We start from the raw sequence: 15282 nt of genomic DNA on the forward strand, positions 1-15282 counted from the left end.
ACATGTGTTGCAAATTCCAGTTGCTGTTGATCAGTCAACATGCATTCATTATTACTATTATCATAAATTACAGTAGGAGAAACTGCAAGAGAATAATCCAACTAATACTCATTTTTAGTAACATAAAGCTCTATTAAAATTATTCTAACTGTACTTCTTTTTTACCCTGGTTATAAAGAGTTATAATGAGGAGCAAAAATAAAGGAAATATAACTCCTAGGCACAGCCTAGAACTCTGATTCAGCTGCTACATGAGGAGGGCCTGCATGAAGAACAGTGTTTTCTTGATAATTACTTCATTTGCTTGAGAACCTAGAAGAAGCTGTGAGTGTGGAGTTGGGCCAGAGAGAAAAGAAGGCAGATAGAAGAAAATATTATGTATAGGAATGTTCTATTTTTGTTATAAATTTCAAAAGAACGGATGTTGATGTACAGGATTTACCTAGTTCTGCATGGTAGCTTATAGCCAAAATATTTTCTTTTTCCCTTTTGTGTATATATATTTTTTAAAGAAATGTGCAGTTTTTATTATGCAAGTGATAATATATGTTAGTCATAGAAAAGACAATAAAAATCTATAATTCTATCACCTAGTGATAATGACATTAATCCTATATCCCAATTTATTTACTTTTGGTAAAATTAAAATGACAGTGAAAACCAGGCACCAGTGAAAGAGGACATGTTCAAAAAAATCCATGACCAAATAAGGAACAGATACTTATGTTAGTCTATAAGAAAAAAACATTTAAAGTCCTCAGAGAGGAACCAATCTTATCTGCCCCACTCCAACCCCCGCTTTTTCCCATAAAGAATGTAGATTCCCTCTATAATCCAAACTAGTAAAGTCAATTAACTGAATCTTCTAAATGGTTGAGATACTAAAAGGGAAAGAAAAGGGCCACACACAGAGAAGAAGCCCAGGTGTTACAAAAGAAGCCCAGGTGTAGGAGGGAGCAACAACCAAGATGCTTTGCAAGTGCAGGAAGCAAAGGGGCAAGCCATGGGGGCTCTGCTTTATTTACTGCATGTTTACCAGTGCCTTCAGGCACTCCATGCTCCCCAGCCCCTCTCCTCACTGTTGCCCTCTCCCCTGCCCCTTCTCCCAGAAAATGATGAAGGACAACAACCTGGTACGCCACCTGGACGCCTGTGAGACCATGGGCAATGCCACAGCCATCTGCTCAGACAAGACAGGCACGCTGACCACCAATCGCATGACAGTGGTACAAGCCTATGTCGGCGACGTCCACTATAAGGAGATCCCCGACCCCAGCTCCATCAACACCAAGACCATGGAACTGCTGGTCAATGCCATCGCCATCAACAGCGCCTACACCACCAAGATTCTGGTAAGTGAGTACCAGGCACATCCACCACCAGAGGGAGCAACATCCATGGTATGGTAGAGAGGTACTGGGCAGGTTGAGCAATGTGATTCACAGTCTCAAATCCTACTAATGTATTTTGGTATGGTCAGATAGTAAGCAACATTTTTCTCTTTGACTTAATGTACTATTAATATTGCTATAATGTTTGTGTGACAAACCTTTATTGTTAATTATGTTTTTTAAATCCTGTCATTGAACCCCCACTTCTCCTGCCCACACACACACAAACTTTCTATTAGTGTGCTTTCCAAAACTTAGTGGGTTGAAACAAACCTGTGTATTTAGCTTAAAGTCCTCTGAGTCAGCAGTTCATGCTGGGCTCAGCTGGATGGTTCTTCCAGTCTCAGCCAGGATTTTTCCTGCGTCTGCAGGAGTTCAAATGGACAGTTCCGCTGATCTTGGCAGGACTCTAGGCTCATCTAGCATTGCCTCAGCTGGGCTGGCTCATTCCTGCCCTGTGTGGTCTCACCTCCTCCAGCAGGCCAACCTGGGCTTGTTCACATGGTGACAACAAGCCTCTAGGAGACAGCAGAAGTGTGCAAGGTCTCTTGAGGCCTGGGCTCTGAACCGCCACATTGTCACTTTTTGCAGCATTGTCTTGGCCAACGTAAGTCAGGAGTCCAGCCCAGATTCACAGAGTGGGATAATTTGCTTCACCTCTTGTTGAGAGGTGCCATAAACATGAATTCAAAAAGGAGAATAACTGACCATTTTCACAGTCTACCACTGATGATGATGTTGTTAGTAGTAATACAATTCATTTTGATAAGAAAAACTCTCAACTTACTGTCTCAGCTAAGCTGCCTCGACTCACCATGCTGTAAACCCTATCTGGTTTAGAAGCAGAGGTTGCTCCTTTGTAATTAAGCAGCACTGGATGAAGAGAAGCTCAAAGTTCATCCATCCAGATATCCATCAGTTCCCAGATGTGGGTCATTTCTGCCTTGTGAGCATCTGGGTGATCAGATAAGCTTTTTAGTTTACCCTCCCAATGGGCTGAGTACTGACCTCCTCCTCCTTCTGCCCCTGAGCCAGCTGCAACATTCTAGATCAGGTTGGGTTTGTGGGAGCTGCTAGCAGCTTTATTGAAAGGGGGAAGAGAGCGTGAGTCAGCAGCAAAGAGCCAAGGGCTGGTAGGGGAAGGAGGAGGCAGCAGCTCCTGCACCCTCTGCTGCAGCTGAGCAGCCACCTGCATCACCCTGGAGCAGCAGGCTAAGGGAGGCAGAACTGACAAAGGGGAAAGTAGGTCAGAGGACACGTGCAGATGTTGACAGAGAACCCTGGGGGCAATCCCAGAAATGACAACGTTTTTATCTTCTTCCCCCACTCCACCCAATTTGGGAATCAAGGGAGATCAACAATGCTTTATCCTGCTCCCCAGGCCTTCCTAAAGTAACTGGGATGCTGATAATGATCTCCTCATACGGACATGGCAGAGATGGGAACAGGACAATTCCCAGAATGGGCTTCAGGCAATAGGGGCAGTCATGTGGGCACAGCCCTGTGGGGGGACTTGGATTGAAATTTGTGTAATGTAATTATAGGCAAAAAGAGTCCTTGGGATCTGCCAGGAAGGCTGAGGAAACCTCTCCACAGTGATGAGTCTCAATTAAGCAGTGCTTTTCAGCACTGGCGGCAAAGCTGAAATGTCATTTCTAGATGTTGGTGGATTGAGTCTATCCAGGTGGCATAAAGGACAGGGGTCAGTCAGGCCATCTGAGGAGAAGGTGCAGCTGCTGAGGCTGGAGAGAGGTCAGGGATCTGGAAACTGGGGTCCTTGGTTTGTAATCCAAGGCAGGTCCCTTACCTCTCAGGCACCAGAGTCCCCTCTGTGCCTAGAACCCTGGCATCATAGGATACCTGTGCCTGTCTTCCTGGGTCTGTCTTGTATGTTCCCTGGCACATGTCCCCTGGCCACTTAATTCTCTTTGTTGCTGGGAGCTGACAGCCATCTATGTGGGAAGGACAGCAGAGCCTCTGTGTAACTGGGTAGTGGTTAAAACGTGGACTCTGGAGCCAAACTGCCTTCATTCAAATCCCTCAACAGCTATATGAATATAAACAAATTATTCAACCTCTCGGTGCCTCAGTTTCCTAAGGGAAGGGGAGAATCTTTGATCATTGTGAGGATAAAGTGAGTAGTTAATGGAAAGTGCTTAGCACATAGCACTCGATATGACTAGTATTGTAGTTATTCAGCAATAAAAATCACCCACTGAAAGGGGATTCCAATTGTAGCAATACAGAGGCTAACAAATAAATAGACAGCAGAGATATCAGGTCTAGATAAGGAAAGGCTATTGCCCATAATCATTCAGCCAGTTATCGGCAAAGCTGACCCATGGGTACCCTAAAGCCAGCTGTTGAGTCAGTTGTCCAGACTAGGTTCCTGCTCATAGAAACCAACCCTGCAGCACCTCTAGCCTACAGTCTGCTTGGGAGGAAAGGTCTGGGGTCCCCAGAGGGTGAGATTCAGAGCCAGGGCCTGCTAGCTATATGGGGCAAAAGGCCTCCCAGGGGCTGCCCTTTCTAGGCTCAGGCAAAGACTAAGAGGCTAGAGCTGCTCAGCTCAGGGCAGGCATTCAGCCACCCTCCAAACCAGGATAGGAAATCTAGATCACAGGACATTCTGAAACTATACAAGAGGAGACAGGACAGGAAGGACATGCAACGTCCACCAGCTTCACTACCCATCAGCTTTAACTGGGAAACGAGGCTGGACTGGGAAAATAAGACCCTGGGCAGGGCTGGGCTTCTATAGGCTGTATTTCCCACTCCACAAGGATGCCAGTTCCTCTGTGTCTTCTTGCTATATGATGCAGGCTGTGGGCTTTTTGAGAGCAGGAGACAGCTGAGTCTTCTTTCATCTGCCTCAGATAAACTTTTGGGAAGTGCTGGGTGGATGGGTGGTGTAAGTGAATGGACTGGTGAATAAATGTGTAGATGATTAATCAATGAGATGAGAGGTAGGTAGGGAGAAGGGGAGATGGGTGAAAGTAGTGGGTAGGTAGATGGATGTGTGGATGAATGAGTGAGTGGATGGGTGGATTGATGTGTAGATGAATAGACGGATAGGTGGATGGATGAGTGAATGGATGAATACATGGGTGAGTGGGTGGATAAACGGATAAATGGTGGTTAGGTGGATGGATGAATAGATAGATGGATAGGTGGATGTGATGGTTGGTAAATGGATGGATGGATGGATGGATGTGTTGGTTGGTGGATGGATGAGTGGATGTGTGGATGTGTTAGCTGAAAGGTGGGTGGATGGATGGAGGGATGGATGGATGGATGGATGATGGATGGATGGATGGAGGGATGGATGGATAGATGGAGGGATGGAGGGATGGATGGATAGATGAGATGTGTTAATTGCTAAATGGAATGGAATGGTGGATGAATAGATGGATGAATGGATAAATGGATGGATGAATATGTGAGTGGGTAGATGAGTGACTATGAATTTATAGGAGTCTTAAGGCAGGACTGCTGTCTCTATCTTCTACTTTATTTTTCTTGTGCCAGCAAGAGGCATAATTTGGCCTTGGATCTAGTCCCATGGCCAATACCAGTGCTCTCACTGCCTCCAGCTTGCTGAGCTGGTCTCTTCCACAGCTACCCTCAGCCATCCAGGCAGCATTGATCCATAGACCTCCCAATTAGCTGATGTCTTTTACTGGAAAATAAAAATAAAAATAAAAAAGAATTTGCAAGGATAGATTGCAAGGTCTACAAGGATTCACAAACTTTGGAGACCAAGTAGTTGAGCTCCCTCAGTTCACTCTGAGAAACAGGAAGGGATTTGTCCCAAGTCACTCCATTGGTTAGTGAAGTTAGAATCCAGGTATTCCAATACCTAGCTCAGGAAGCAATGGTTTAAAGGTTTGACTCTAAAATCCAACAGACCAACGTTCATATCCCAGCCCCAACACTCACCATCTGTGTGACCCTGAGCCAGTTTCTTAACTTCTCTGAGCCTGTGTTTTTCAGCCTATAAAGTGAGCATATCATTATTGCTCACATTCACTTAGCTAGGCTCAATGCTGTGTGCTTACCCTATCTTGCTTTGTATGACAACCCACAGAATAGGTGACACCACACCCCATTGCATAGATAAGGACCCTGAAGTTGGAGCAGTTGAGGCATGCTGAGAGTACCTGAGCAGGTCTGAGACCAGGCCAGGATTGGAACCCAAATCTGTACAATTCCAAGCCCAGGCAGGTCCCCACCACTTCTCTGCCCTGAGGCTGTTTGTTCAAGGGCTGTCGTGCAGCTTAGGCAAGCTGAGGTGTGTGCAGTGCCCCGCACAGTGCCTGACACAGAGCAGGTGCTCAGTCCAAGGCAGTCATGACTCTGTTTCCCCCTGCTGCTCTTTCTGTGCGTTCCCCTCTGTAGTTTGCTATGCCAGCCACTGTCTTTCTTGACCCTCCACATGCCTTTCAGATGAGCTGGCCAAATAGGACCATTCCCATCTCGCAGCTATGAAAACCGCACTGCAGAAACAGAAAGGATCCTGCAGGATTGCTCCTGACCACCAAGTGGCAGAGCTGGGCCCAGAGAATTCTGGAGGAATTCACCAAGAAGGCAGGGGGCAAGAGTATTCCAGGCAGGGGGCACGACCCTGCAAAGGCCCAGAGACCTTAAGCTGCGTGGCTCAGTTAGGAAACATGGTGCTTCATGGCCTGGGCATTTCTGTAGGGCGAGAATGTTGAGAGGTGAGGCCAGGACTCGGGGGAGCCAGTGGTACCAAATTAGCCCCTAATGGGCTTTCTCCTCCCTGTGCTCAGTAGAACCACCCCAGGCACAGGTGGAGGGTGTTGCCAGGGCTGAGGCTGCAGGCTGAGAGGCTGCTCAGGGGCCCAGACCCACCCTGTGCCCCATCCTTTCTGAGAATGGCAGAGCCTTTTTCCTTTCCATTCTTATTTCTTATCATTAGAAACTAAAGTTGCCCTCAGAGGGAAGCTGCACGAATCATCTTTCAGTCAGAAATTGCTTCCCTGCCTCAGAAATCCTGGCACACCCTCAGATTCCCTTTGTGGTCTCCAACGCTTTGTACATCAAGACTTCCACCTGCAGCTCTGGCTGCCCTGCTGCTCCTCCTGCTGCAGCTGAGCTTTCAGATGGAAATAGCTCTTTCCTCCAACCGTGGAGGCACCGCGCTTCCTTGGGAAAACATCCCTGTTCTGCCCGTGTCTGTTCCGTATACTGAAACCACCCGCGCAGACTTAAATTTTCTACTTCACTAGACCTCTTTTAGAGGAGGTTGCCACTACAGTTGACATTTGAACTATTAAACTGAGGATGGGCACTTGTGGAGCTGAACTGTTGGAAGCTGACGGCATATTTCTGAAACGTAAGCTACTGAGAGAAAAACAAATCTCCCTGGAGTACCCAAATGGTTCTGAAGGAAGGATTCCCCTGCAGGATGCTTTTCCTGAATAGAGAAGCCAAGCTTAGCCATCTGGTCCTCAGTACACCCCATTGTACATGGAGGTGGCCACAAGGCCAATAACCCCAGAAGGGAGGGAGTCGGCTGTGTCGTATTTCGCATCAATCTTAGAACCTAGCAGATGATAGGAAGGGCTGAGGAGAAAGGGGAAGGGGGGAAGCAGAGACAGCCCTTGAATTTAGATCTCCTGGCACCAAACCCAGGGCTCGATCTAATATTTGAGTGAGCCTCAAACTCCCTCTGAGCCAGGCCACGAACCAAGACTCGGCTCTGGCCATGCCAAGAGGGTCAGAAAGCGTGGAAGGCAGTGGAAAGGACTTAGCAGAGCACTGAGGTGGGAGGTGGACTATGGGGTATGCAAAACAGCAGGGACCTGGGTGTTGAATTCAACAAGGGTTTTGCGATTGGTGTTTTGCAAACAGTCTCTCGAAGAAGAGTTTAAAGAAAATCGCCCCAGATGGGGAATTCCAGTTTTTTTAACAGAGCTGTTAGTCCCTGCATCCCAACCCTTCATCCTGATCCTCACACAGTGACATACACACACAAACACACATGCAAACACACAGCACACACTACCTACCACACACATCACACAAACACATCACATACACCACCTACCACACACATACAACACACAACACACATATAATACATACCATATACATAAAACACTACTCATCACACACATTACACACATCACACATACAACACACACCCAATATTCACCACATACCACACATATACCACCCATCACGCACATACAACATACAACACGCAAACACACAACACACATACACCATCTACCACACAACACATCACATGAACACAACACACATATACCACCTACCACACATACAACACACACCACACACATACCACATCACACACACCACACATACAACACAACACACACACCACCTACCACACACATACAACACACACCACATATAAAAAACACACCATTCATCACACACACCACACATACAACACAAACACAACACACATGTATAACACACACCACACACATATGCCACCTACCATGAACATGCAACATACACCACACACACCACTCACTATTCATACCACACATACAATACACACACAATACTCACCACACACACATCACACACACCACACATGTAACACAACACACACAACACTCATATCACACATCACTCATCACATACAACACACATACACGACCTACCACTCACATAACAACACACACTACCCACACGAAATACGTATACCACTCATCACACACATAACAAACCTATACCACATTACCATGCACACAAAACACACCACACACACAACACACCACACGCAACATACACACGCCATCACCACACACAATACACATCACACACACCACTTACCACACACACAACACACAGATCACACATGCCATGCACATATAACACACACCACTCATCACACACAAACACGATACCACACGCATACAACGTACACCATACACACCACTTATCACACATACTACACAGCACATATATACCACCTTTCACCCACATCAAACACACAACACATGTACATCACCTACTATGCACATACAACACACACATGCCAAACATGTCATATATATGCACACACCACACACAGACAAGTACACTACACATATACACACACCACAACACATACACAACAGACACACACCCCATGCATCTCTCACACACATACTCACGTGCGCGCACACACACACTGCACTGGTGAGCTGGGGAAGCCTAGGAGTCTGCTCTCCAGAAGTGCAGCACCTCTGCGTTCCAGGAGGTTTCTGTCGTCCTGGACACCCACACCCACCTCCTGCCCTCCCCACCTCTGGGGAAAAGCCCAGGGCTCGCTGGCCCTGCACAGCCACCTGACTCTCCTCAAAAGGCATGCCTTTAGAGGACCATTCTGGGGACCAAGTTCTGCCAAAAAGCTCGTCCTACCTGGCGTCCTGTTGGCAGCACCCACACACAAACACAAAATTATTCATTGATCCATTGGACCAATGTTCACTGGCGGCCCATGGCACTGGTGGGGCACGGGTGTGGGGATGAATAAGCCAAACTGCCCTGCCCTGGTGACTCTGAGCCAGTGGTGTCGGCCAGGGGAGAGGCAGGCTTCTGGGAGACATGCTCTGTGGGCTCAGGGCCCAGAACCCCTGTGTCAGCTCCTAGCTAGCTAGACCCTGCCTTGATGTGCAGCCTCGCCTCTCCCAGCGTCAGCTGTGCACAACTGTAAAATGGGTGGAAAAGCAGCCCCTGCCTCATACACAGCTGTGAGCCTGTGATTAGGTGATACATGTGAGAGCACAGTAGAGTGACGAGCACAGAGCAGGCATTTGGGGAAACGGGCATGGCTGCAGCTGCTAAGGTTGGGCTTCCAGGCATCAGGGGAGGCTTCACTGCTGATGCCTGTCCTTTAAAGGATGCTGGCTGGGTCACCAGAGACAGCCAATTATCATAAAGTTGTTTTCTAATAGCCTCTTAGAAAAATCATCACATTGCATTTACTGCAGTTTACCATGCCATGGGGTTTGTTTGGAAGCTATTTTGTTTGTTTTTGAGACAAAGTCTTGCTCTGACTCCCAGGCTGGAGTGCAGTGGCATGATCTCAGCTCACTGCAACCTCCACCTCCCAGGTTTGTGCGATTCTCCTGCCTCAGCTTCCCGAGTAGCTGGGATTACAGGTGCCTGCCACCACGCCCAGCTAATTTTTGTATTTTTAGTAGAGATGGGATTTCGACTCCCAACCTCAAGTGATCTGCCCGCCTCAGCTTCTCAAAGTGCTGGGGTTACAGGTGCGAGCCACTGCACTCGGCCTTTTTGGGAGCTTTTTAAGTTATGTTTTTATTTTAAAAATTTGCATAAAATACCATAAAATTTACAAACTTGACCATTTTTAAGTGTATGATAGTATTAAGTACATTCACATTGTTGTACAAATCCTCTCCAGAACTCATTTCAGGTTGCAAAACTAAAACTCCATACCTATTAAATGGTAAGTTTCCATTCCCCTCTCCTCCCACATCTGGCACCCACCATTCGACTTCCTGTCTGTAAATCTGACTGTTCCAGCAGCTCATATGAGTGGAGTTACACAGTTTTGTCCTTTTGTGACTGGTTTATTTCATTAGCATAATGTTCTCATGATTCCTTCATGCTGTAGCATGTGTCAGAATTTACTGTATGTTTAAATCGCGTTTTGTTTAGCCATTTATCTGTTGACAGACACTTAGGCTGTGTCCACCTCTTAGACTTTGTGATTAATGCTGCTTTGAACATAGGTATACAAATATTTCTTTGAGTCTTGGTTTTCAGTTATTTGGGGCATATTCCCCAGAATCAGAATTTCTGGGTCATATAGTAATTTCATGTTTAATTTTTTGAGGAACTACCATACTGTTTTCCATAGTGGCTGTACCATTTGATATTTCCACCAATAGGGTACAGAGGTTCCTGTTTCTCCTCATCCTTACCAATATGATTTTTTGTTTGTTTCTTTTTTTTTTTTTTTGATAGTAGCCATGCTAATGGGTGATACGTGCTATGGTTTTTCTTAATCCCATTTTTGCAAATGTTGTTCATAATTTGTTCTCTTCAAATCATCATTCATTGATCTTAGCTCCATTCACTTCCCAGCATCCCAAAACAAGAGCATGAATTGTCCTTTCAAAAGTCTGACCATGGCTGCACCCAGCATTCCCTAAGGGCCCAACACCATGCAGAGAAATGTGCTGGACAAAGCTGGAACTGGAATCAGGGGTTTGGGGCAGCCCCAGGCTTGGCGCTCCACAGGTCTGTGACTAGGAGCAAGTCACAGACCAAGGCCTGTTCTCTGTCCCTCAAAACGGGAACAATACCAATGCCTTAACTCCCTTACAGAGTTGGAGCCCTGGAGATAAAAAGGCTCGTGGAAATTCTACAGCGAGAGCAAAACTTCTGTGTTTGTCAGGATTTTTAAAAGCCAAAAGAGAAAAGGGGAGGGTCCCTAATTCTTAGTAATGCATGTAGGCGATTTCAGAGCTGGAGTTCATGGAAACAAATTGAATTACGGAGGAGGCAGCTCTGCCGTTTGCAACCACGGATTGTTTGAAATCCTTTTAGAGGAAAATTAAAATATTTCACAGAGAGTAATAAAATGCTGAGTGTTTTGCAGGCATGACTGCTCAGCTCTCTTGGGCAAATAAGTAATTAGGCATTTTTATTTAAGTCCTCAGTGTCATCATTTTCTTTCGTTAGTAGAGGGAGAAAAAGCTGTTATGAAAAATACACAAAACTCTGGAAATCAACAGAAAGTTAATTATAAAACTGCGAATATATATATGTTTTATATATATATATATATATATATATATATAGAGAGAGAGAGAGAGAGAGAGAGAGAGAGAGAGCGCACAATAACAGCATACTGCAGGAAGAGAAGATGTTATAGCTTATTTTCCCAAACTTCAAACATGGGAAGCTGTGTCAAATATTCCTCTGCTTCTAAGTAAAAGCCTATCAAAGAGCTTGGGAGTGGGGCTTCTTCCAAGGCACTAGATGCCTTCGGTCAGTATGGCCATGGGAGCCGGGGAGGTGCTGTGAGCCTCACTCCCTATCCACGGCCCCCATACCATCCACTGAGGGACCTGCAGTTCCTCCTCACTCTACCCTCCCTCACCACGTCCACTTTAAGGAAAGGGTTATTTCTCTGAGCCAGAAAGCATGTGTTCCAGCCTCCCCTTTTTACAGATGAGGACCTGGTTTAGGTTCAAAGGCTCTTTTTCTCCTGTGCATCCCCAGGTCTCCGGGCCACTGCATGTCGATGCCTGTATCCCCCGACATGAATCGGGTCTGCTTCTTGGCCCAAGCCCTAGCTGCAGAAGAGGGGAGAACAGGCCAGGGATACGTCCAGTTGCTGACAGAGGGTCCGCCCTGTCCCTGCACAGCCAGTCTGTGCTGGTGTCTTCTTGAGTTCACCTTCTTCCTGTGTGGGCTGCTCTTTTGGGTGATATGAGAAATACTGACGACAAGCATGCAGAGGGCTCCTTGTGAGGTTCGTCTGGTACTTCAGGGGGACGCAGGTGTGTTCATAGCTATTTCTTCTTCAGAATCTCTTTAGAGTTTGGGTTTATCTCTGATGTCTTTCACCACCCCTGAAGCCACCTCCACCTGCGTCACCCATATGAATTTTCTTTAAGTGGCATGAGTGGGTGTGTGTATTGGGGTGTGGGGGGCTGCACATGGGAACCGCCTACAAAATCTGCATTTCCACAGCCTCCTGTGAATCCCGTGTCAGTGCCCATATGGAGGCGTCTCATCTTTACCATTAACCATTAACCTTTGTCTTCCCCACCACTGTGGCCTGCGTTGAGCCATCTAGCAAATTGTTAATAAGCATCTGCCATGTGCTGGGCTTCCCACTGACCCTGAGAACCCAGAGAGGAATAGAATGCAGGGGAAGACAACAGACACATGAGGCAGTTTTCAAAAACAAGCTGATATTTGAGCTGGCCCTTAAAAGATAAGAGGGCGTTTGCCTGGCAGGGAAGGGAGAGGGACCCACCCGGGAGGAACAGCAGAGGCAAAGGCACAATGGCATGAAACAGCCCGTGTTTGGCCGCCGTGTGAGGAAGTGACAGGTGCTGGGGAGAGGCAGGTGCTCTGGGAGTCTCCAGGGCAGGAGCTAATGATGTTACACGGCCCCGCGGTGGGCACAGGGCCAGCATGAAGCAGGTGCCAAAGAGTATGTGTCTAATGTGTGAGGGGGAGAAGGAAATGAGGGAGGGACTCAGGGAAGGGATAAGTCATTGCAGAGTGTTCATGTCATGGCGTCTGTAGAGCAGTTAAAGAGGAACACACTAGGCCATAAAGATGAACGAATCTCAAAAACAGAATGGTACAGCCAGGCACAGTTATGGTCGGGTGCAACAGTTCACACCTGTAATCCCAGTACTTTGGGAGGCCAAGGCAGGCGGATTAGTTGAGGTCAGGGATTTGAGACCTGCCGGGCCAACATGGTGAAACCCCATTTCTACTAAAAATATAAACATTAGCTAAGCGTGATGGCACATACTTGTAATTCCAAACTCAGGAGGTCAAGGTGGGAGAATCGCTTGAACCCAGGAGGAAGAGGTTGCAGTGAGCCAAGATCGCACCACTGCACTTCAGCCTGGGCAACAGAGTGAAACTCCACCTCAAAATAAAAAAGACACGCGCACAATGTTACGTGAGAAAAGCAGGTTGCAGAAAAGCGTGTACAGTCTCCTGGCAGGAAGCGTGCCACGTGCGGAACAGCACCACACAGCCGCACAGACTCTCATTAGGTGAAACTGCATCAACTTGCCCATATTTGACCATTTTTGACATTCAAAAATGGCAGTTTTCGTTGGTTCAACCTGATTGAAATCACAAGGGACAGTCTGTCTGTCCCATAGAATACCACTCAGCAATCAAAAGGAACAGATTATCAGCACATGCAGCAGCTTGCCTGGATCTCAAGGGGATTCTGCTGAGCAAAGCAGCCAAGCTCCGAAAGCTACAGACTGTATGATTCCATTTATATAACAGGCTGGAAATGACAAAAGTGTGAAAACGGGGAAGAGGTAAGTGGTTGCCACGGCCAGAGAGTGGGGAGAGAGACAGGTGAGCATTGCTTTAAAAACAGGGCAGTACAAGGACCCTTGTGATGAACTGTCCCGAATCTTGACAGTGGCAGTGGCCACATTAACCCACATATGGTGCCATTGCATAGGAAATACACATGCGCGCGCGCGCACACACACACACACACACACACACGCGCGCGCGCGCGCGCCCGTGCATGTAAAGCCGGTGAAATCTCAACAAGGTCAGCTTCCTTGTGTCAGCATCCCCATCTCAGCTGTGGTACTTGTATTAATACTAAGGTGACAGCATTGGGGGAGACTGGATGAAAGGTGTACAGCATCTCTGTGTATTGTCTCATTGCATGCAAATTACAATTATCTCAGAATTAACAGTCAAATACACACGCAGTAATGATTAATGTCAAATTTAAGACAGGTTGTTTCTGGGACAAGGTATGAATTATGCATATGGGGAGAGGTTTGCAGAGGGGATTCAACTTTATCTGTAATGTTCTACTTCTTAGAAAAATCTGAGGCAGATATGGCATAATGCTAAGATGCTGCAAAGCTGGATGGTAGACACATAACTGTTACAACATTCTCTTTTTTATGTTTGAAATAATTCATAATTTTTTTTAAAAGCTAATCTTGCTTCACTCCTTTCATCTGGAGCCAGGACTGGACCTGGGATGCAGAGCCCTGAGGGTGCAGGGGATGGGCCAAGGACTCCCTCAGGGTTCAGCCGGCAGCCCAGAGACCACCTGGTGGCAACCCAGAACCTCGGTGGCAGCCGGGGCTGGAGCTCCCCTGCCACAGGCTCCACCAGGTCCCAGCCGCTCATGCCTCTCTCCACAGCCCCCAGAGAAGGAGGGCGCCCTGCCTCGGCAGGTGGGCAACAAGACGGAATGTGGCCTGCTGGGCTTCGTGCTGGACCTGAAGCAGGACTACGAGCCTGTGCGCAGCCAGATGCCAGAGGAGAAGCTGTACAAAGTATACACCTTCAACTCCGTGCGCAAGTCCATGAGCACCGTCATCAAGCTGCCCGACGAGAGCTTCCGCATGTACAGCAAGGGGGCTTCTGAGATCGTGCTCAAGAAGTAAGCACTGGCAGGGCGCTGGGCTGAGGGCTGTGCCTTGGTGCAGGGCACTGGGGATGTCAGGGTCATACAGCATGGCCGCCATCCAGGCCAGGCCCAGCAGCCGGCCCAGCTGGAGTGGCCGTCTAGCACCCAGAGCCACAGAGGGCCCTGCCCAAGGTCATCCAGCAAGACTCACCTTCAGTTCCACGCCCCTTGCCCGCTGTGTTTTCCATTATATCCTCTCAAACATTTCTTTAGCCAGAGTCCTCCCACTCCTCCACCCTAAGCCACTGGTTCATCAGGAAGTTCTACCCATTATCACACTTAGGTCTCTCTTATTTTGCTTCCTTTAGCATAGAGTTGGTTGATGGTAGCCATTTTCATCATTAGCCACACTCCTCTGACTCCAGAAAAGTGCTGGAAATAAGCTTAGTGGACTAAACAAATCCTTTCTCCTCTCTGGCCTCAGTTTCCCCACTTGTACACTGAGGGGATTGGTGTAGCCCCCAGTGGTTCTTAACCCTAACTACACATTGGAATCACTCCGAGGAGTATTTAAAAAAAAAAATTGATTCACCCCAGACAAATTGAACTGGAAACTCTGGGGCAAGGCTCACACATGGATATTTATTAAAGGCTCCCCCAAGCAATTCTAATGTGCAGGCAGTGTCAAGAACTGCTAGCCTGGGTTGTAAGTGCTTGGTAAACCATTTCGGCTGTGGGAATGTTATTTCAGATGAATCTTGTGAACATGTAACACATCAAAGT

The 15282-nt window shown here is 47.3% G+C and overlaps 1 protein-coding gene across 12 annotated transcripts in view; it reads left to right on the forward strand.

The window, feature by feature from the left end:
• The window catches only part of ATP2B2 (ATPase plasma membrane Ca2+ transporting 2), a 302671-nt gene that overhangs the window by 255144 nt on the left and 32245 nt on the right, over positions 1–15282 (forward strand). For all 12 annotated transcript variants that reach the window (XM_017501478.2, XM_017501485.2, XM_017501486.2 and 9 more), the window contains 2 exons: positions 1110–1352; positions 14291–14532. In XM_017501478.2, the coding sequence (XP_017356967.1) occupies positions 1110–1352; positions 14291–14532 (485 nt within the window). The remainder of the gene's footprint in view (positions 1–1109; positions 1353–14290; positions 14533–15282) is intronic.

The sequence above is a fragment of the Cebus imitator genome, unplaced genomic scaffold (assembly GCF_001604975.1).
Source record: "Cebus imitator isolate Cc_AM_T3 unplaced genomic scaffold, Cebus_imitator-1.0 Scaffold281, whole genome shotgun sequence".
Lineage (NCBI taxonomy): Eukaryota > Metazoa > Chordata > Mammalia > Primates > Cebidae > Cebus > Cebus imitator.